General features: G+C 38.8%; 1 protein-coding gene across 3 annotated transcripts in view; it reads left to right on the forward strand.

The window, feature by feature from the left end:
- pcdh10a (protocadherin 10a) overlaps positions 1 to 19,937 on the forward strand; it is a 75,064-nt gene extending 55,127 nt beyond the window's left edge. Inside the window, exon 4 of one of the 3 annotated variants that reach the window (XM_063046661.1) lies at positions 17,774 to 19,937. In XM_063046661.1, the coding sequence (XP_062902731.1) occupies positions 17,774 to 17,793 (20 nt within the window). In that variant the 3' untranslated portion in view covers positions 17,794 to 19,937. The remainder of the gene's footprint in view (positions 1 to 17,773) is intronic. The other 2 variants (XM_063046659.1, XM_063046658.1) reach the window with 2 other exon arrangements.
- Positions 19,938 to 23,162: the final 3,225 nt, after the last annotated feature.

Below are 23,162 nucleotides of genomic sequence, written 5' to 3' on the forward strand. Positions count from 1 at the left end.
TTTCTTACAGCTACCTGCACTGTACTGCTTCCCACACTGTTACCTGTAAAATTGCCATCCTGTTCTCTCAGTTCCTCCGTCTCTGCCACATCTGCTCTCAGGGTGAGGCGTTTCATTCCAGAACAAAGGAGATGTCCTCCCTTTTCAAGCAAATGGGGTTCCCTTCCTCCACCATCAACGCTGCCCTCAACCACATCTCTTCCATTTCGCAGACATCTGCCCTGACCCCAACCTCCCACCACCCCACCAGGGATAGGGTTCCTTTTGTCATCACCTACAACCCCACCAGCCTCCACGTCCAGCACATAATTCTCCGTAACTTCCGCCATCTCCACTGGGACCCCACCACCAAGCTCATCTTTCTCTCCCCCCCCCCCCTTACTGCTTTCCACAGAGATCACCCTACGTGACTCCCTTGTTCATTCGTTCCTCCCCACTGATCTCCATCCTGGCACTTATCCACTTATCCTTGTAAGTGGAACAAGTGCTACACCTCCTCCTTCACTACTATTCAGGGCCATAAACAGTCCTTCCTGGTGAGGCAACACTTCACCTGTGAGGCTGTTGGGGTCATCTACTGTGCTCGGTGTTCCCGATGTGGCCTCCTGTATATCGGTGAGACCCGATGTAGATTGGGAGACTATTTCGCCAAGTGCCTGTGCTCTGTCCACCAGAAAAAGTGGGATCTCCCAATGGCCACTCATTTTAATTCTACTACCCTTTCCTATTCCAACATGTCAGTCTTTGGACTCCCCCTAACTGTCATGATGAGGCCACACTCAGGTTGGGGGAGCAACACCTTATATTCCATTTGGGAAGCCTCCAACCTGATGGCATGAACATCGATTTCTTGAACTTCCAGTAATGTCCTCTCCTTCTGCATTCTCCATTTCCATTTCACTCTCACCTTATCTCCCTACCTGCACATCACCTCCCTCTTCTGGTCCTCTCCCCTTTCCTTTCTTCCACGGCCTTCTGTTTTCTCCCATTAGATTCCCCCTTCTCCAGCCCTGTATCTCTTTCACCAATCAACTTCCCAGCTCTTCTTTTCACCCTACTCCTACTCCACCGCCCCCCCCCGGTTTCACCTATCACCTTGTGTTAATTCCTCCCCCTCCCCCTGCCTTCTAACTCTTGACTCCTCATCTTTTTCTCAGTCTTGATGAAGGATTTCAGCACAAAACATTAACTATACTCTTTTCCACAGATGCTGCCTGGCCTGATGAGTTCCTTCAGCATTTTACGTGTTGCATGGATTCCCAGCACCTGCAGATTTTCTGTTGCCAATGAATTTCTCTGCTGCTTCATGATCAGTGGACACTTTAATAATTTAATGCTGTGCCTTTTCTTAAATTTCTAGAACCAGCCTGCTGAATATTCACAATTAACTTCAATCTCCAGTTCATCATGATAGATCTTTACGTTTTATGATCAGCATACTGTTAATTGGCTTATGTTGACTCAGACGCTGACTAGTCCACTCTTTCAATACACGATTGAGATTTTAATTTTTCACTTCATGCAGTGTTTTTAAATTTTTCGTTAACTTCTGTTTATTACTTGTGTGATGTCACTTCTCAGAACAGTCTGTTGTGTGAAGAAATCTACATACTGCCTGGGAACCTTCCGAGCACCTTTTGCATTTTCTATTTGCAACATGATATCAGCAATCAAAAAAAAAATTCAGATTTTGGAGCTTTTTGGATTTTTGGGTAAAACTCAACCTGTATTGGGTTTGCTAACCACCAAGTTCTAAATTCAAAGGAAGACCTTAAGTTATTTTGGATATAAGTAGCCATGCATACTCTCACTAAAGGGATGTTATACTATAACTACACAATCTTCAAAGACTAGTTTACTTCCATGTTTACTCTCCATGGCAAACTTGGCTGCCAGTACCCACTAGTCAAGTGGTCTCCCCACCACGGAGAAGATACTTGCAGCTAACAAAGTAGTTTAAAACAGATTTCATTTATTTTCAGTGACACGTTTAAATCCAAACAGAACACTTAAAGCACAGTTAAAACTCAAAGGATTTCTATCTAAAACGTTTCCTAATTACAAACTATTTCTAATCATTGACCTACAAATCATCGACTTTGCATGTATACGATATTTGCTCAGATATCCTTTACTGCAAACTGTCTAAAAACACTTTGGAAATGTACACTGTACTTCTCTTCAATACATATAAACCTTCCAACTTAAACACATCAGTTATTGATATGCTAGATGATATTATCGATCTGTTCTGCAGGCTTCCTTGAACTAAACAATTTAACAGTCAGCTTGCTTGATGGAAGCAAAAAAATTAAACAACTCATTGTCTTATACTGCATCTCTTGAGCATTGAAGCAGGTGCAATGACTAGTGTCTGTTTTCACATGGACAGAGATTCTACAACGCTTTTTCAGTACCAGTGACCTGCGTTCAATTCCCACCACTACCTGTAAGGAGTTTGTACATTCTCCCTGTGGCCATGTTGGTTTCCTCCAGTGCTCTGGCTTCCTTTCTGTCCAAAAATATACTGGTTGGTAAGTTAACTGGTCGTTGTAAATTTTCCAATGATTAGGCTAGGGTTAATCCAAGGGATTGCTAGGCAACACAGCTTGAGGGGCCAGAAAGGCCTACTCCATGCTAATTTCAATAAATAAATAATACAGAGCTTGTTTGCGAAGCTCTTCTATAGACAGTGCTTGTTTTAATTTAAAGCTGATTACTGTTTTCCACTTACACTTTAAGGACTGAAGACTGACTTTTATTTATGACCAGAAGTTAAGCAAAGCAATATAATTATAAGTTCACTTACGATTATTTCAAATCTTACAAGTAGCAGCTGCTATTCAGAAAGCAAGCTTAGCAAACATGCAAAAGAATGCAAATACCTATCACAGCAACAATTTGCAATTTTGATGCATCAATTTAATTTATTAATATTTATTTGTTACTTTACATGCTTCTTGATTGACTTGTGTCTCTGAATATTATCAGATGTACATTTAAAATACAATTACTGCATTCATGAATGGACTAAGTGGGTACAGTGGAGCTAAAAAAATTGCTGGTCCTTAGATGTCACGCTAAGTTAAAAATAAAGGAGGATGTTTGAGATCCCAGTTCAGTGCCTGTGCATAAATGTGTCTAATTTGTGCGAAAATCAGGCTTCATTTGAATAGCTATTTCTGTAGCGATGACCTGTGGCTTGCATTGGTGAACAAAATCGACGAAGTGAATCCAAACACTTTCTGTACATTGATCTGATGACACTGACTGTATGTGGTTTCTTCTGAGGGTCACATTATGAATCATGGTGTAAGTCACTGATTTTTATTCCCTATTTTTCCATGGAAATTGGATCATATAATGCCCAAAAATGATAACATAGAGGCTGGAAAGTTGTTTCCATTGGTAGGTGAGACTAGAACTAGGAGACATATTCTCAAGATTCGGGGGAGTAGATTTAGGACGGAGATGAGAAGGAACTGCTTTTTCCAGAGAGTGTTGAATCTGTGGAATTCAATGAAGCAGTGAAGGTTACCTCAGTAAGTATATTTAAGACATTGTTGGATAGATTTTTGCAAAGTAGGGGAATTAAGGGTTATGGAGAAAAGGCAGGTAGCTGGAGATGAGTCCATGGTCAGATCAGCCAAGATCTTATTGAATGGTGGAGCAGGCTCAACGGGCCAGATGGCCTACTCCTGTTCCTATTTCTTATGTTCTTATGTTCTAACTCTAACTTTGAGGAAAGATTTGTTCTGGTGGCTCAGGGTTCCAAAATCTTAATAGATGGACATAAGATAAAATCTACTGTTTGGAACTGAAAGTGGGGGGAAATATACTTTCATGTAGGGTTTTGAGGTTCCCAATTATATTCCAATGTTAATATTTTAAATAGGGCTTGTGTAAAAATGTACAACTACATATAGAAGAATTGTGGAACCTTTGAATTGTTATGGCACCGGAAGAGGCCATTTGGTTTATAGAGTCTTTGCCTACGCATGATAGACTAATCCCATTAGTCCAACTGTACTGCTTAGAAAGTTTAAGATATGCTTAAGGCAATGGGACATGCAAGTGCTCCTGTTTTGATATTTTAAATTACCTGAAAGTTTCTGGATCGATTTGACTATTTATATCCAGGGACTCCTATGATTTGCTGAAGCCATGACATTTTCTCAGGAGGTTTTGAGATTTTCTTGAGTTTTGTCTGTCCAACTGCTACGATGGAGTTCAGAGCAGTGCCCTAATGTCAGGAACGTGGCATTGGGAATGCAGATGATGTGCCCTGCACAATGGAGCTACTGAGTGTGATCAGAGACTTAATGATAAGGTTTGTTGCCCAGTAGTTGATGCTAACACTGAGCAGTTTGTTTGGTTTTCTAGTAGATTAGGATAATGCTCATGATACTTCACTAGTGTTTTGAGTATGCACCGTATCTCTGGCCAAATAGAGGATGGTAGGCCATGAGATTGGTTTGGAATCTGGACTCTGGACAGTCATTTTCAAAGTCAGCTGCAGACTGTGATGGATTTTATAACTGATGTCTTATATATCTGAGAGGAGCCTGCTGAAATGTAGGATGAATTTTGTGTTGCCTAGGATCTGTTTTGAGGATTGGTTGCTGTTCTGATGATGATTACTGGATAGGTAAATAACTTCTTGGAAGTTTAGTGTAAAAGGGTATTTTATTATACATTTCAGTGACTGAAGCAAAGAAAATTTGATATTTGTTTACTGAATACACAGAAATATCGGCCTCTAGAAGTGGTTAAAGCAATGGGATATGAAAGTTTTTGCTTTTTCTAAGCTTTCAGTTTATGCTGTAGACTAATCACACCCCACAAGGGAGCTTGTTGAAGATGAGATGAAATATTTCAATGTGGAAGATTAAGAAAAGAGATAGTGTATTAAGAAAAGTGTAAACACAATGACAGCTTTGATGGCCAACGCTGGGAACGAGTCAGAGATAGATTCACTTGTGTTTTATTATGGAGCAAACAGAATATGGTGAGAAGGGCAAAATTAAATTTGGTACAGGCAAATTTGAGAAGGGTCCTGTATATGTTTTTACATTGCTGGAGTTTGAGGTTTTTTTTAAATAAAAAAGGTGGTTACATAATGTGTTTGGTATTGCTCCTTGGTCACTATTTGGATTTGATCACAATGCAATATGAGAAGCTCTTTGGTCCTTGTTTGATTGCAATTCTTGCAATGAGATTGTCTTCGTCAGATATCAGTGAGGCTTCTCTGTAATGGCCACAATCAGCCATCTCATTTCATGAGGAACTCAGTGGGCCAGGGAGCATCTGTGGAAAAGAGTAAGTAGGCGTTGTTTCGGGCCAAGACCCTTCAGCAGGACCTGATGAAGTCCTGATGAAGGATCTCTGCCTGAAATGTTGACTGATGTTTTCCATAGATGTCTCGCTTGGTGGGTTCCTCCAGCATTTTCTGTGTTTTATCCTGGTTTTCCAGCATCTGCAGATTTTCTCTTGTTTGTGATTTCCTTTCATGAAGATAGTTATGATTCTGGTACCTCTGCTCTTCCCAGATGAGGGAGCTGTAGTTAAAAATCCAAGCCACCTTACTTCCTACCATGCTCTGAGCGTACTTGCCAAACAAAATTAATGAGAATTTTTCAAAAACAATAATAATGCTATCTAGACTTTTTTTTTAAAACGACTGAAGTAAGGGCTTGTGAGCTAAGTGGTTTGACTGTTTCTGCCCAGAAAGAAAAGTTGCTGTACTGAAATGGACATTTCAAATAAAATTAAACTGCAACCCTGCAAAAAATCTTATGGACTGCTAGGCCACAGTAATCTCCGTCCCCCTTTAACATTGCTGATACATGAGCACCTCAAAGCACAGGAGTAATACTATCAAAAACTGTTTCTGGAGTATTTTCCAAATCCACACCACTGACAGGACAAGGAAGCCAGTGTCAGCCCCTTCTCTCAAGCCAACATCCCTGGCACTGGGGCCCAATTACACTCAGCCGGTTTTGATGGTTGTCCATGCTTTTCCATTACCAAATTCAGAATTCCAAACCAGACACTTTCTGTGGCACTCCATCATGGCACATGCATACATTACCTCCTATACTGCCCGCTTACTTTCTTGTCAAGCAACTATTACCTCAACTTACCTGCACTGTCTTCATCAGCCACCTATGAACTAGAGCACAACCAAATCAACCGCCACCCCCAAATTATCAGTGTGACTTTTTGGTGGATCACCTGTGCACGATTGAAGGCAGCTAACTTCCTTCATCTATGTTAAGAGCCTAACCTAAGGAACATAACCGTTGTTACTTACTGAAAATCCACATAATTTGTATCTGACTGTTTGCCATTGTCCACTGGAATTTAGAAACGTGATTCATTGCCTTCCTAAGTCCAAACTACCAGCTACTTATGGCTAATGTTGTTACTCTCCATGAATGTTGATACTTTCCATTATCAGTTTCAAGTGGATTCTGGCCATAATTCCTGAATTAAAAGGACTGTTAAGTGTGTTCACATACTACACCACCTGTGTCCTCATCTGTCTAAAAAAACATGCCTGGAATAGTTTTTTTCTGGAACTTTCCCAGTATCCATGGTAGTGAGATATTTTCCAGGTCTTCAGAATTAGTAGAAAATTAATGTACTGTTTTCCTTCAAGTTTGTGTGGGAAATTTTAAAATAAAGTAGATATACTGTAGCCATTTGAAAATTGGAAAAGCTTGTACCTAGCAGAACTAGTTAAATCACTGTTCCAAGCATAAGGCCACACTAGAGCAAATTTAAAATTAATATGCTCAGCAAGAACAAAAAGAATAGAACAGAAAAGGTCAGAGCAGCAAAGACAATATGCTGGAGAACAAGTCAGATACTCTTTTGATACTATAATAGCGCAGGAACAGAGAAAAAGGAGAAAGTAATTTCAAGGCAAAAGACACAGTTCATGAAAGAAATAAAATATAATTATAATGATTTTCTAGAAGCTTTTGAATCTACTGTATTTGTCAGAGGTTATTAGTAAAATAATAAGATATTATAACAAAATCTCAAACTTAAGAGCAGCTTTTTTTAACAATTTCTCTCAACTCCAACAATGTAATGTAATCCTGAATTTCTGTACGGAGTATGCACAATATCCCTTGAAAATGTGGGTTTTCCTGGGTGGTCCAGTTTCTCAGCAACCCCCACCTCCAATCAGCACATCCCAAAGATGTGCTTATTGTTGGTTCCATTGATAACTGAAAATTACCCCAAGAGGAAGTGCCCAGCAGCAGAATTGGAGATGTTAATGGGTTAGGGGATAGAATGGGTCAGGGGATAGAATGGGTCATTGGGAAATAAATGGGAATGCGATTAACGTGAATGCTCTGCGAGCCAGCATTGACTTGATGAACAGAATGGCCTCCTTGTAGACCATAAGGAAATCTAAGAGAATAGATAGAATTGAGCACATACAAAGTTCCACATCTGCTTGATCCTGAAGTAGTTTCCAGATGGATCAAAGGGGACTACATTTATTTACATAACAAAAGTTTAAAAAATTGGAAGGATGTTTAAAATTTCTTAGTAAAATATTGCATGTTTTGTATTATTATGAAAAGCTCAAGTCTTCAATATGTTCAAATACTTGAGGTCAGTGGAGTAGACAACTGATTTCTTCACAACGCCCTTGAAATTTATGATTTATCTTTTTGATAACTAGCACATCACTGATTAAGGATCAACTTTATTTGTCATATGCATTTACATGTATTAGGATTTTGCTGTGATGCATTGGCGTTACATGCAACAAAAACAACAACATCCAACAATTATGCAGAATTAAAAATTACATAAAAATAAAGTTAGAAGTGCAAATATGGAATAAATGTGCATAAATACAAAAATACCAGCATGTATTTACAATGTAAACAGCATTATAAAACATGGTTTAAGATGTTTAGGGAAGTACAGTGAGACTGAGCTAATACAGGGAATGATGGGTCTAACTAGTATGGCTGATTAGAACAACCACCTGCATGGAGAGAACTTTTAAGATGGAGTGAAGTTTTTGTTTTAATAGCTCTTTCAAAATGGAGCTTTTGGAAAAGGAAGTTTGCAGGATGGGTAGTATTGGCCATGATTTCTTTTGCCTGCTTCTTTTGATTTGGACACACACAAATCCTGCAGTGATAGTAGACTGTATTCTATGACTTTTATGCTGCCCTGACAGTTTGTTGTATTTTCATATATTGTCAGAAGATGCTGCACAAAACCAGACAGTAATGGCTGATGTAAGGATGCTGTCTAAGATGGCAGTGTAGAATTGAACCCGTATGTTCTTAGGAAGACGTAATTTTACCAATTGCTGTAAGAAATATATTCTCTGCCAAGCATTTTTGTTAATGAAGGAGATATAGTTCGCCCAGATGAGGTCCTGCAAAATAATGATGCACAGGAACATGAATATTGAAACTGTGCTAACTGTAGGGTTGTTGATGATGAGTGAATGGAGCGAAGACACATTTCTCCTTAAGTTGATATGGATGTCCGTGGTTCTGAGGGCATTCAGCTCCAAGTTATGTGATTATACCAGGTTACTGGCTTGTTTACTTTCTGGTGGTGGTTAGATATGTCGCTTCTGATGATTATTCCTATGACAGTGGTGTCATCTGCAAATTTTATCAGTTTTAATGATGTATCACTAGAGATGCAGACACTGGTATAGAGAGAAAATAGGAGAGGGGGGAGAATACACCTCTATGGTGCACCCAGTGCTGACTGAGCAGGAAGTGGAAATGTGTTGCCTCATGTCACATACTGCCTCCTGTCAGAGAGGAATTCTATTCTGTCCCCCGTCAAGAATGACTTAGAGCTCTCTGCTTCTTTCTCAATGACAGAACCAACCAGTTCCCTTCCAGCACCACTGTCAGAACTGGTCCTCGCCCTCAACATTTTTTTACTTCTGCTCCTCTCTTTCTCCAGACTACAGTGGTAGCCATGAGCCCCAGCTATGCCTGCCTTTTCATGGCTACATAGAACAATCCATGTTCCAGGCCTTTCCCCAGTAATGCTCTCCAACTCTTCCTCTGCTACATGACAATTGCATTGATGCTGCTTTATGCACCCATGCTGATCTCATTAATTTCATCAACTTTGCCTCTATCTTTCACCTGCCCTTAAATTCACTTGGTCCATTTCTGACACTGCCACCTCCCCGCCCCCCCCACCACCCCTTTCTCGGTCTTACTGTCTCCATTTCAGGAGACTAACTGTTGACTGAGATTTATAAATCTACCAATTCCCATGGTTATCTAGACTATATTTTTTCCCACCCTGTCTCCCGTAAAGATACCATTCCCTTTTCTCATTTCCTTTGTCTCAGCCACATCTGTTCCCTGGATGCCACTGTCCTTTCCAGGACACCAGAGAAGTCATCCTTCTTCAGAAAAACCGGGTTTCCCTTTCTCTGCCATTGATGCTGCCTTCACCCAAATCTCCTCCATTCCCTGAACATCCATGGCCACCCCACTGCCTTAACAGTGATAGAGTTCCTTTTGTCCTTGTCTACCACCCCAACCAACACATCATTTCCACAACTTCCACCATCATTAAAGGGATCAAAGGAACCAAATATATCTTTATCTCTTCTTTATCTTTCCACAGGGATTGCTCCCCCTGCTTCCCTTGTCCACTTATCCCTCCCCACTAATCTCCCTCTGGCATTTATCCCTGCAAGTGGCCAGTATATCTGCCCATTCACCTCCTCCCTCACTTCAATTCAGGGTCCCAAATAGTCCATCCGGGTGAAGTGATTATTCACCTGCAGATCTGCAGCAGTTGTTTATTGTGTCCAGTGGTCCTATGCGGTCTCCTACTTCTGTGAAACATACCATAAATTGTGGGAGCACTTCATCAATCATCTCCGCTCCACCCACCAAAAGTGGAACTTCCCTGTGGCCAAACATTTTGATTTCCCATTCCCATTCAAACATGTCAATCTAAGGCATCCTCTTGTGCCACCAATAGGCCATCCTCACGGTGAAGGACACCACCTTGTATTCCGTGTGGGTAGCCTCCAACTTGATGAACCTGATGACATGAATATCAATTTCTTGTACCAGTAACAAAAATTTCCCACCCCTCCCTTCTATTTTCTACTCTGGTCTCTTACCTCTTCTTGCTGCTCCTTCTCTTTCTCCTGTGATCCACTCTCCTCTCCTATCAGATTCCTTCCTCTCCAGCCTTTTGCCGTTCCTATCCACCTGTCTTCACCTATCACCTTCTAGCTGTCCTCCTTCCCCTCCCCCCCTTTTTATTCTGTCGTCTTCCCTTTTTCTTTCCTAAAGAAGGGTCTCAGCCTGAAACGTTGGCTGTTTATTCATTTCCAGAGATGCTGCCTGACCTGCTGAGTTCCTCCAGTATTTTTTTTGTGTGATACTTAGTATGTCCAGCATCTGCAGAATTTCTCATGTCAGAGAGGAAGTTTGTAATCCACCTGAAATGTTGGGGAACATTTAATGCACTGGGAGAAGCCATATAGTGCCTTCTTTTAAGAAGAAATGTCATGCAAGTCAATTGGACATCCCCTATCCTAGTCTACATAATTTAAAAAAACAAATGAAATAAATAATCAGGCACCAGTTAAAGTGAACTCATTTAAAATAACCAAATGTATGCCGGACAATTGTGGTGCCTGATAGGTAGAGCCTATACCTAACCACCCAAATGGTTTGAGGTAACAATATACTTGCACTGATGGGGAAATTGATTGTGCACATAGGTTTCCACATCATTTTATTTGAAGTGCTATTTAAATTAATGTCGTTTCAATCAGGTTCAATGTCTACATAGATTATGGCAGGAGTATAGATCAGTAACAAGATAAGGGAACAAAATTTAGGATAATTGTAATTGGCATTTGGCTGAGCTGAGTGGTGATTTGGATTGGAAAGTCCTAGAGTCCGTACTAGAATTCCTTATGTTCCCGTTATACACAAATAACCTGGGTTATCTTGTCCAAGCAATATAGTTACATTAGCAAGTAACATTAGTAAAGAAGAACTGTGTGGTTAGAAGAAACTAGTCAAGCAATTATTGTATAATTATTATTCTTGTCTTTTTTAAGTCCAGTTTTGCAACAAGGAGTTTAAAACAATGGCACACACTTTTGGAAATTTGGACTTAGCAGGTGCTGCTTTGAATTTTCCAATTGTTACATGTTCAGCTGTTTAATGATTGGAAAATCAGGTGCAAGGGATGCCTGAATTCCCAGTGTGCACCATCAACAACCAACTTTCTGTGCTGACGATACATTATTCTAAAATTAGAAGCCACGCTAATCAATAGCAAAGGAACCAGCACAAGCAAATAAAGTATAGTGGGAAGATGGCATTAAGGTTAACTAGAAAGAAGCCTTGGCTTTACTGTCTTCAGAGTTCCAACTGCATGAGGTAGAATAGACGTGACCAAATCAGCAACTTTCCTGCTGAGGTGTGCATTGCATTCTAAAATGTTATGTGTAAAATAATTCTTGATAGTGTGACTCAGTAGGAACAGCTAGATGTTGAGAATATGCAGAAGAAATATAAGGTGTTAGATAGATGAGCTATAAAAATAATTAGATTAGCTGGGCTAATTTACTATCAAGTATATAAGAAGGGACCTTCAGAGCTTGCATGACAGAGAATATAAACTTTAACCAATATCTTCTGATGTATCATTGCACAACTCCAAGTTATGAGGTCAATTGTTATCCAAACATTATTTAAAGGAGAGTTAGTTTAAGTATTTTGAAAGGAATATAATAAAATAATAACAGGAAATTTAGGGAAATAGTTAGAAAATCGGGGCAGAACAGGAATGGGTGGATTGGGCTGGACAGCCTTTCCCTACTCAAAATAAAAAGCATAAAGTTTGTGTTGTCAATGAATGGCAACACCACTAGAGTAGGGTACATGACCAAGCTTGTAGAACATAAATAAATCTTGCAGTATATAAGAATATACAGATGACTAAGATGTCATCGGAAAATGGCTTATTTGATATTTTCCTATCTCCTGGTGATTTGAAACTTATTTTGTGATCTTAGTTTGCAAACAATTCCGTCTTAAGGTTGCACAATTTTGTATGTTGTTTCCCCCCTCTACTTTTTAGTGCTATGTAATTCAGCTTTTCTCTATTTATCTGCCATTGCACTCTTTATCAGTACTTGCTCTTTCCATTCTCTTTTCCAGTGCCCAGCATCTACTTTCCCATTACTATTTCCCACTGCCAAGCTAAATTAAGTTGGTGCAATCAGCAACAAAATCAGATTGATTGCATCCTGAGTGACTGATCTCAAAGCATTTTGGTACTCCATCTCACTCATTTAAAAGAGGCATCAGCTGCAGAAAAAACGTAATTCAAACTGTTTTCCACTGGTATGACAGAAACCATGCAATGATGGAACCATTCAGAAAGCTTTCATCACTTTTGCATGTGTTCATAACAGAACAAAAATTGCACCTCCTCTATCTCCTAAAAAGTAGAAAGACCTCTTAGAAGACAAAAGATTTGCATAGCCTATATATTCTTATGATTTTTTTTTAAGATGTTCCATCGTACAATGTCAATGCAGCTGATGACCTGCAGATCTAGGTATGCAGAGCACAGTACAATTGGAAAATATGACAATAATATTTGGCTAAAACATGTGACGTGTTTTTGAAGTTGGAAAATTGAAAAAGGTTTGACTGTGGGAAAGTGTCAGTATTTTCAGGACCTCTGGGGCCTAGAAGCATCTGCATTAGGGTTTGTCATGACAGCAGCAGCATGGAAGGAAGAGGCAGAACTGGATATTGGCTACAGAGGAGACCGACGAGAATGTTGCATGAATTTGGAGCAGTTCACTGATGGGGAGAGATCAGATGAGTTAGATTTGCTTACGCTGAAGTTGAGAAAGTTACTGTACACAAACCTATAAGTGGGAGGTAGATAAGGTAGATAGTAAGAGTCTTCTTTCTATTGTGGGGTGTCCAAGATAAGAACCTACTGATATAAGGTGAGGGACAGGGGGTTCAGAAGGCACCTGAGGATTTTTTCAGTGGTAAGTACCTGGAATGTGGTGCCTGGGAAGATGGAGGTGTCAGGTGCTCTCACAACATTTAATAAACATCAAAACAATACTTAATTTGTTAAGGCATAGAATGCCATAGATCATATGCAGGTGAATGTGATTAGTATAGATGTTGGGCAGATGGTCATGTTTTACCTTTTATGATTCCATGATTGATCAAAAGGCGCATGAGTGCCTCAAGATGGGTCAGATATGAGTTTTTGGTGAATGCAAGCTACTTGGGAGTGGGGAATAACGAACAGTCAGTTTGAATGGTTGGACCTTGATGGCTAAGGATTATGGCATAGAGGGAAGATAAAGTTTTAGAATCAGAATGGGGAATATGTCAGACCCTAGCTTCAGGGGCAGAGTTCTGTTCTGAAGTCGAGAATATAATCTCAAGTTATGGAATGGTGGCTGTTGGGAGTCCAGGGCTGATTGAGGGTTGATCAATTACTAGAAGTTTCATGATTGTGAGTCTTGAAGGTGGAAGCCAATTGTTCATGGAGTTGGAAGAGGTGATCAGAAGTCTGGGTTGATCAAGAGTCAGTCTTCCATGATTAAGTTAAGCAGGTCACTGGGGGTGAAGAGTAAATCTGAATACAAAGAACTGCAGGCAGATTTGTATAATGCTCGTTCTGTGCAGCTTAATTAAACCATCGTTGTTCCATGAGTGATCTCTGACTCAGAAGAACATGATCCCATTTCCTTGCAATTTTTTAATGTTGTTCTCTAAATGACAAGCCTGAAGTTTCCTCAGACTAGTTCAGGAGTGGAAAAACAACCTGAGACACTCAGGTGAACTTGCAGCACAGCAAAAAAGGCGGCAAAAACATTGCTGCTGCATCCAGGTTGTAGTTCTCATCCAGAAAATAACACCCAATGTGTACACAGCAGACTCACACAAACAGTAACAAACTCATTTCATGACAGCAGGAGCTGAGAAATACACACACATAATTTTTTTTTAGTGCTAACTTTCTGAAAGTTTATTGCTAAAGTGTTAAATTAGTAAACTGACTTGTTAGTCGAGTACAAACTGAGGTACAGTGAGAGCTTTTGTTTGGCATCCAATCTATGCCAATCATTACACCATATCAGTACATTGAGACAAACCAAGGGATAAACAGAAACAGCATGCTGAATGAAGCGTTTCAGTTGTAGGGGAAGTCCAGTGCAGGTGTAAGGTAATGACAAGGGAGATTGTGAGGTCAAATGTCTATTGCATCGCACAAGGGTTCTATTATAAGGGGACTTATAACAATGGGATAGAAACTGTCCTTGAATCTGGCACTACATGCTTTTCAGGTTATGCTAATTTCTGGGTTGAATTATAATACTCTGGAAATTCAACCTGCTATTTCTGATTGTGATTCTTCCTTGTAGGCATGACATTTGTCTGCATTTTAAGAGCTTTGCTTGAGAAATTAGGTCACATTGTCTTTGTTCAGCCATCCCAGAATAATGCTTTCGTAGTGATCTTTAAAGATGTTCCCTTGTGCAGGAACTGGACTCATGACTTTTGTATCTTGCCTGCACTCGTTGGCCTATCTTCCCAAAGTCAGCTGATGACACCACACCATCTAATCAAACTTCCAGCTGCCCTCCTCTGCCTGACGTCCTCCCAGCATTTACCTGCTCCCTCCTTTCCTCAAGGAAATCTCCATTTGCTTTTCCCTTCAACTCATTTATTACCTCCAGCCACAATCCCCAGGCTCTGATGTCCAAACAAAATTTGCACTACCCATCTCACCAAGGTTGTGGTCTCTGATTAGATCTCACTATTGGCTTTAACCAGACTTTGATCACTGTCTCCCAATCTGCACTCCACTTAAAGTGCCTGGACCCTTGTGTTTAACATGCTTGGAAGTGTGCAATGTACAAATAAGCCTTGAGCCAAAGTCAATACAGAATTTTACTTGGGTGGGTGTACTGCTGAAACACTGATGTACAGCTGGATAAGAGCTGAGGCTGCTGGTCCAGTTCCATAACTATTATACTTTACGTCTTCACTTCATCACTAATTTTAATCAAAATACTTGAAAGACTTAATTAGCACCCATGTATTTCGTACTCTGATTTTATTTTCTTTGATCTCAACAGTAGGTCACTGTAATGCAGGTAAGTGGGAATAATATCAAAGAAAAATTGTTGGATAGGTGAGAGAGAAAAATGTTGGAATGATTCAAGTAAGTAAGGAAGTGGACCAATCACAAATGAGAAAATCTGCAGATACTGGAAATCCTTCATCAGTATCTCAACGCGAAACGTCGACTGTTTACTCTTTTCCATAGATGCTACCTGGCCTGCTGAGTTCCACCGGCATATTGTGTGTGTTAATAAGGAAGGGGAGATGGGATTGAGGGAGCTCCTTTGCTGGGAGACAGCATAAATCTGGTTGGCCAAATGGCCTTCTGTGTTATAAAAAGTAAGGAAATGGGATGTAGCATACAGACGAATGGGAAGTAAATTTAACGATATAAAAAAGGTAGCTGATTAATTTAGATTTCAGTTTGCCTTCAATTATTCTTATTTCTATTTCATTTTTCAGTTTATTCTTCCCAGCTCAAACCATTCCTTACTTGAAAACTGATATTTTCCTCATTTTCTGGTTTTCATCCTTCTTTCCACCTTTACTGTCCTATCTTTTCCTACCATCTTAATGCAACAACAGCCTGCATTTCTAAGGCACATACTAAAGGCTTGAGATAGTCATTGCTATTCTGGTTTGAATTAATGAAAAGACTATTTGTTTGTCAATTGCTTCAGTTTTGATCTTGACTATCCAGTGAGGTAGTCAATCTCAGTTGAGGGATAGTAGATTTTCTCTTAACAGTGCAATTTACAGATTGGGAGCTGAAAATCATCATGGGAGTCCTACTTCTAATGATTTTCAGTTCATTACTTTTGGAAGCACATATGTTATGCAAAGAAGAATTGAGTCTGACTATGAAAGCCCAGTATATGTGCATTTAAACTCAAACATAAATACTGACAAAGCAATTGCTGCAGTGAAGGATGCCTGATAAAAAGGACTTGAGAGAAAAATTACTCCTGAGCTTACATCAAATGCAATGGTTCAGTCAGACACAAAAATATTGGTGGGGGTGGGGGAAGGCTGTTTAAATTGCAAAGCAAGTTTCCATCCAGGTAAATTTGTTCAATTTCAAAAGGTAAAGAAAAGAAAGAAAAATTGGTAGGCCCCATTATTTCACCTAATGAGACCAATTAGAAATCTGTAAAATAGGTGTAAATAAGTAATGATTTGGAGATTGAAATTCTTTTAACTGAGAATGAATGAAAATAGTTTGTCACATGCCAGCTCTGTACAAAAGAGTGACAATGGTTTAATGCATTGGGTTCCATTGTGACTTGCTTCAGCAGCATTTACTACAAATATGTGTATCTATTTGCAGGTGTATGGCAAGCATAAATACACTAAATAATAAAATATTCCGCATATATCGATCATGTTCTGACTCTCCATCTATTTATGTGCCTGGCAGTTTTGTAGTTAGGCCAGCATGTTTTTTCCTGTTGCTGCTTTGAAGCAAATCTAAGTGTAATAAGATCAAAATAGCATGGTATGTGATACTTTATTATGTACTTTAAAGAGGATTTTCTTTTCTCAGCATTGTTCAAAATGGAATCCTAATATACTTAAATTATTTGTGACATTTCTGAGATATAATCTGATTGAAAGAATCCAAAAAATGCTATTCAGTTTGTTTCTACCTAGTTTCACTGCTTGAGTATATGTGTGGGAAAGAGGCATGGTTGGAAGTGAGTGTTGGATTCATCAGTCACAGAATGGTCACTTGTTTAGGTTTCTGCTGATCAATTCCACACATCTTTGTGCTTTATTGATATTGTTAGACAGAGAAAGGATAACAATATAGCCTGCTGACACAGAACTATATGTCAACAAAGATTCCCTCATTCCAAGTCTGACAAGTTCCAAATTTACTAACCTGGGATAAGATTTCTATAGAGATGCTTTCCTGCAAGGAAATAGGACAATATGACAAACATTTGTCTTCCTATACTGATTAGTTCAGGAGAATTGCAAGCTATGGGCAAGGGACAGATTGGAGTTTGTTTTAACTGAAGAAATTTTAGGAAGGGTGGAGATGCGAAACAATAACAAAGAAATGTATTGATATAGATCATCTTGTAAGTGTTTAACTAAGGATAAGACTTTGAAATATTTTAATGTTGGGAAGGATCATAATCACAGTGAGATATCGGCCTCTTAAAAACAGAAAAGGTGGAATGGTGAACTGGCAATGATTGGGTAAAAATGGAGCACAAATTTGACCACAGCATGCTTGGGTAACACGGAGGCGAATGTTAAGAAATCGGAAGTGAGATTTTTTTTCTTGGTTAACTCTCCATAGTCTATGCAGTTTGGCAATAGCATCCGTAAAGGACATATGGAACATTTGGCAGGAAAGAACACACACAAAAGAGTTCTAATGCAGATAGATCTAGAAGAGGATTGAAGTGGGATGGTTGACAAAGGTTTTATCCTGAAGATTACTGGAGGAAGTGAAGAGAAAGTAATATGGCAGAAATAAAGTACATACTTACACAGTACTAATAAAAGAGTGGCATTCATTTTGGCAAATACAGAATTGATATATTGGCATTTGTCAACACCATGGCTAACTTCTTGCTTCTGTCTGTTTCTTTCCACAGCACGGAAGAGAATTTGCTAATCCCTTCTGTTGTTGCAGCATGATTTTGCACAAGCCAACGATTAAAATAAATCAACTTTCCAGTCCATCATCCTGGCCATCAAGATGTGCATAATATAATCGGTTCCTATAATAATGGAGACAATCTTGCTAATAACAGAATCAAAGCTCTCAGCAGGTCTGAGATTGATGTGATTTGGAGACTTGTGGAAATGACTGGTCTGGTCACTACCATGACCTCCGTGTGCCTGTTTACAGCACTCAATAACTCTTACTGAGCTCCCAGCTCTTTCTTTAATCTCTGACCACACAGATCGGCACCAAAAGAAGCCAATTGTACAGAATCAAACAAATGTGCATTACAGATGCAATATCACTGTTTTAGATGTGACTGTATTTTCTATTTTTTTGTGATGGAGTGTTCCCAGATTGCGCCAACTTTTCAAGACTGTGACTGTGTTCTTTGCGCCCACTATTAGGTCTTTCCAGTGACAAGCCACAGACCTACAGTAATCAGAGCTCCTCAGTTCAATTACATTCTGTAGTTTATACACAGTGTTACTTGCAAATGTGTTTAATGTACTCTTTTGAAACTTCTAAATAAAATGAAATGTACTCCTTTATTTTTCCTTACTGGAAGTGATGGTATTAATAAGGAGATGATTTAGCAATCGGGTTTATCAGTAATTCCAAGTGTCTATTTGTCTATAGCTTCTTTAATTCCCAATAATGATTAAAAACACCCACAAAGAGAAATCAAAAACTGATTCATGTTAACTCTTGAAGTCAAAAGCTAATTAAAATACTGAACTGCTTTTTTGCTCCCTCCTACCAGACAAAATATTTTGAGTTACTTGCTGGGTTTTCTTCGTCAGGAGGAATTGATCTGGATCCCAAGAAGGGCAAGTGATTTTGCTGGTTCAAGACAGAAAGGATTGTTTTCCTTTATCTTGTACATGTAATCTAAAGCTCTCATGATGTCTTTTTCACTGTTATACAGATTAAGAGGGGGCCTTTAGGAATGAAGTTACTCCATCAAATGTACTTATGTAAATGATGCTTTGAGTCATTCTTGATATGATTAGAATAAAACCAACAGTAAACGGGAGTGCATTTGAACGCCAGAACATAACTGATGTGTTCCCTTGGACATCCGAAATCCACAGAGCCCCAGAGTCCATAGTGCAGTTTAATCACCACATTGGTACCCTATGTGTATAATCATGCCTTTGAGTGGACTATCTACTGTTAGCCAGCTCTTTTATATTATACAAGATGATTGCCTTTTGATTTTTGGTCAGATAAACTATTTAAGCCCCAACCCTTATTTTAAGCTACTGAATTAACTTTTTTTTAAACAAAAAAGAAAACAGGTTGAGGTGAAAATTGGGGGGGATAAAAGACATTTTTTAAAAAAATAAAATATTATGAAGAAATGGATGTTGTATTTTTCTCACATTGTTGAAACAGTTTATTGTCAATAAAAAAAAGCTGTAATACATTATTTAATCCACACTGTAGTAGTTTATACGTGCTTAAAATAGCAAAACTTTACAACATGAAATAAGTATAATTCAACACAGCAATCATCTGGGTTAATTCAACTAGCAGTACAGAATAATGATGCAATTGTTTACATGGATTTAAAGTGCTATTCATTAAAAGTTCAATGAATGCCTATTTTGTCTCTGTAATAATGTCAGTCTGATGCTGGAATAATTTGGTTAATTACAATGTGGCACTGGAATGCACGGTGCCTTTGCTCCTTAGTAGTGTGCAAGTGTGCATTGATAACTGCAAACATGCGATTCTTCCTCTGTGGGCCATAGTTCATACCATAAGAGTTAATGTTCCAGGAAATGACAAGAAAGGGGAAAAAAAACACAACGATTTTGCTCGTAGTTTAAATCTTCCTTTCAAGAGCCCACAGATTTTTGGTTGTGGATATTTGCACTCTCACTTCCAGATCATACACAGGAGGGCAGCACACCTAAAAAAATAACACTATGCTAATGAAGGGATGAGAGAAAGTAAGGATTTCAGCTCCTTGAATTTAAGTACTAGAGACTGACTCAGTTCAAATTATGTGACCTTGAAGTGATCATTAATGAATATCTGATGTTACCATGTTATGATAATCATATGATCTTGGAGTGATTACTAATGATTGTCGGAGTTGGAATAACTGCTGTCATAACTAAAAAGTGTTTTGGTGGCTTTGTTCTGTGGTCTTTTTTGTTAAGGATCGTGAGATGTTACATTTGTTGATTGGATAATCAGTGAGCGGCAGTTTTAAGTACTTAGAAAATAGGAATAGTTTCGTCAAGGCTGCATATTTTGTTATGCATTTCCTAGTAGTATAATTACAATGAAAGATGTAAAATAGATTGTGGATTAAATTAAATTGAGGTAACCTTGTTAAAGATTACATTTATTTAGATTAACTGTTACAGATTTTTTGACATAGCAGATGATTGGTAAAAGTGTTCATTTTCCCACACTTCTTTCTCATTTTCTCTCAGATAAATTTAACTTAACACCAATATGTCTATTAAGTGTTTGCATTTATGTTTCTATTTAGATTTCCCCTATAAGGAGAATATTTATTTCAGTTTAGGAATTTTGTTTCATGTGACAGTGTCTGAAGTTGGACCACAACATTAATTTAAATCAGATGCAATACTGTTCCTTTACCTCATTGCTACCTGTTGTCCAAACATCCACACACAATTTCCATTCAGTATTTCTGCCTGATTCCTGTTCTCCATTTGGTTCTCACAATATATGGTAGTAACCTGTACACGAAGCCAATGTCTAAACCAATTTACTTTCTCCTCCTGAATGCCAAGCAACTGAACGTTCTTGACTAAACTCACATGCAGGACCTTGTCAAATACGTTGCTAAAGTCCATGTAGACAACATCCACTGCCTTGCCTTCAACAATTCTTTCCTGGTAACTTCCTTGGAAAAAGTCCGTAAAATTGGCTAGACATGACCTACCACACACAAGGCCATATTGACTACCCCAAATCAGTTCTTGTCTATCCAAATTTTTGTATATTCAGTCCTTTAGAATACTTTCCAATAACTTTCCCAAAATTGATATCAGGCTTGCTGGCCAATAATTTACAGGCTTATTCTTAGATTCTTTCTTAAACAATGGAACAAGACTAGCTATCTTCCAATCCTCTTGCACCTCATTCATTGCTAAGGATGTTTTAAATGTATCTGTTAGGGCTCTTGAAACTTCCAGAATAGCCTCCCACAGGGTCTGAGGGAACACCTTGTCAGGCTCTAGGAATTTATCCACCCTAATTTTCTTCAAGACAACAAACACCTCCTCTGTAGTCTGTATAGGGCCCATGATCTCGCAGCTGTATTATCTCACATCTATCCCCTTTGTGTCCGTCCCCCAAGTAAATACAGATGCAAAAATCCATTTAAGATGTCCCGTTCTCTTTCAGCTTCACGCACAATGACAACTCAGATCTTCCAGAGGACCAATTTTGTCCCTTTTGCTCTTAATATACCTGTAGAAGTGCTTAGGATTCTCATTCACCTTCTTTGCTAGAGCCAACCCCATGTCTTTAAACCCTTCTGATTTCCTTCTTAAGTATTATCTTGCCTTTCTTATGTTCCTCAAGTGCCTCATTTGTTCTTGCCTGTCTATAGCTTCTGTGCATCTCCTTTTGTCTTAAATAGGGCCTCAATATCTCTCTAAGCAAGGATCCCTAAACCTGTTATCTTTGCCTTGTATTTTGACAGGAACATACAATATCTACTCTTAAAATTTCACTTTTGAAGGCCTCCCACTTACCAACTACACCTTTGTCAGAAAGCAACCTGTCTCAGTCCACACTTGCCAGATCCTTTCTGATACAGCATTTTACTTAAACTATTTTTATTTGAGGCATTAATATTGGTCAGTTGTGTGTATATAATATATGGCTAGAATCTCCATTCATTTGATCAGTCCTAGTTCACCTGACATTCGCCAATCAATGGAAGCTTCGGAATAAAGTTAATAAAATGAAATGTGGAATGAAATACAGTTTCCACAGTTTTCTCTGCCAGTATGTAAAACACTGCAGCAATATGGATTTTCCAGAGATCTGTAGTAGTTATTATAAAGTATTTAAACCCATATTTTGCCTAAAAAGAAATAATGGTGAGCAATGGACAGTGTGACAAATGTACAATTGTTAGTTGCAAGGTAAGAGTCTTAAAATCAAGAAGGATGGCATGGAGTCCAAATCATTCTTACTCAAATTATCCTGGAACTTGCTGCAAGAGGGAATAAAACAAAAGTTATGATTTGCAACAAATTGGAGTCCAATTAGCACTGCCAGTGGCTTCACACCACCTTTAATTTGTTCTTTTTCATGATATGTTTGCACATTAATTTGCCTCAGATGACTAACACCTGTGCTGCTACATTAAAGGAAATGTTTAATTTCATCATTACATCTGCCTTCACTGAGCGAAACTCCCATTGGTCCATGTTATTTCAGCCTCATGATAAACTCCTCTTGTCGGAAAGTGTAGGATGGAGGTGGCAGTGCTGTACAACATGGTGGAGTTTCCAGTCTATGAACGCCCAGCACTTGCAGTTGAGTAGCTCCTGGATGTCTTGTTCATTTTCATCAAAACAGTTCAAGTGGACAAACCAAGACACTCCTCACTGCTACAGAGTTGTCGATTCCTGATCTTTGCAATATTTATAAACAAGCAGAGAAAATTTGGAAACTGCATTTCATTGGATTTTTTTTAGTATTTCTCAAAATATTTCACTAGAAATACTATAATGGAAATTCTAAACTTTTATATTTAAATGACTCAATTTAATCCTTCAGCTAGACACATTGATTTTAATTATTGCGAATTTAAGAAATATTTAATTCTTGAAAACTGTATCAGGAGCTAAAAACCAATACAGCACTCTTGATCTACTGGGCAGCAATGATCCTCATGGTTCTGGACATTTCTGAAATGTGGATTGTCTTTATGATCTACCTTGAAGCATTGAAGAGGTACCAGAAGTCCACCAAATCCACAAAAGAAGATAAGGACACCAACATTAGTATCTTCTCCCAGACCCACATCTCCAGTACTGGATCCCAAAGATAATAGATTTTCTTGGCAGGCCATACTCAATAGACTTTAATAGGCAGGTTATGTGGCTTGTCTATATTACAATAGACTGAGTTTTGCCACATCAAGACATTGTTGACAGGACGTAACAAAATAACTTGAAGATTTCTTCAAGCTTCCTCCGGGAAAGTATGGCATTCCTTCTGACTTGTAGGATTGAATAGTCAATTAGTGCTCAAAGTAGAGAAGAAGCATTCAGAATAATGTTGAGAACGTTGAATCCAGTTGTTAGGGGCAT

This window comes from Mobula hypostoma, chromosome 4 (genome assembly GCF_963921235.1).
Source record: "Mobula hypostoma chromosome 4, sMobHyp1.1, whole genome shotgun sequence".
In the NCBI taxonomy this organism is placed as follows: Eukaryota; Metazoa; Chordata; class Chondrichthyes; order Myliobatiformes; family Myliobatidae; genus Mobula; species Mobula hypostoma.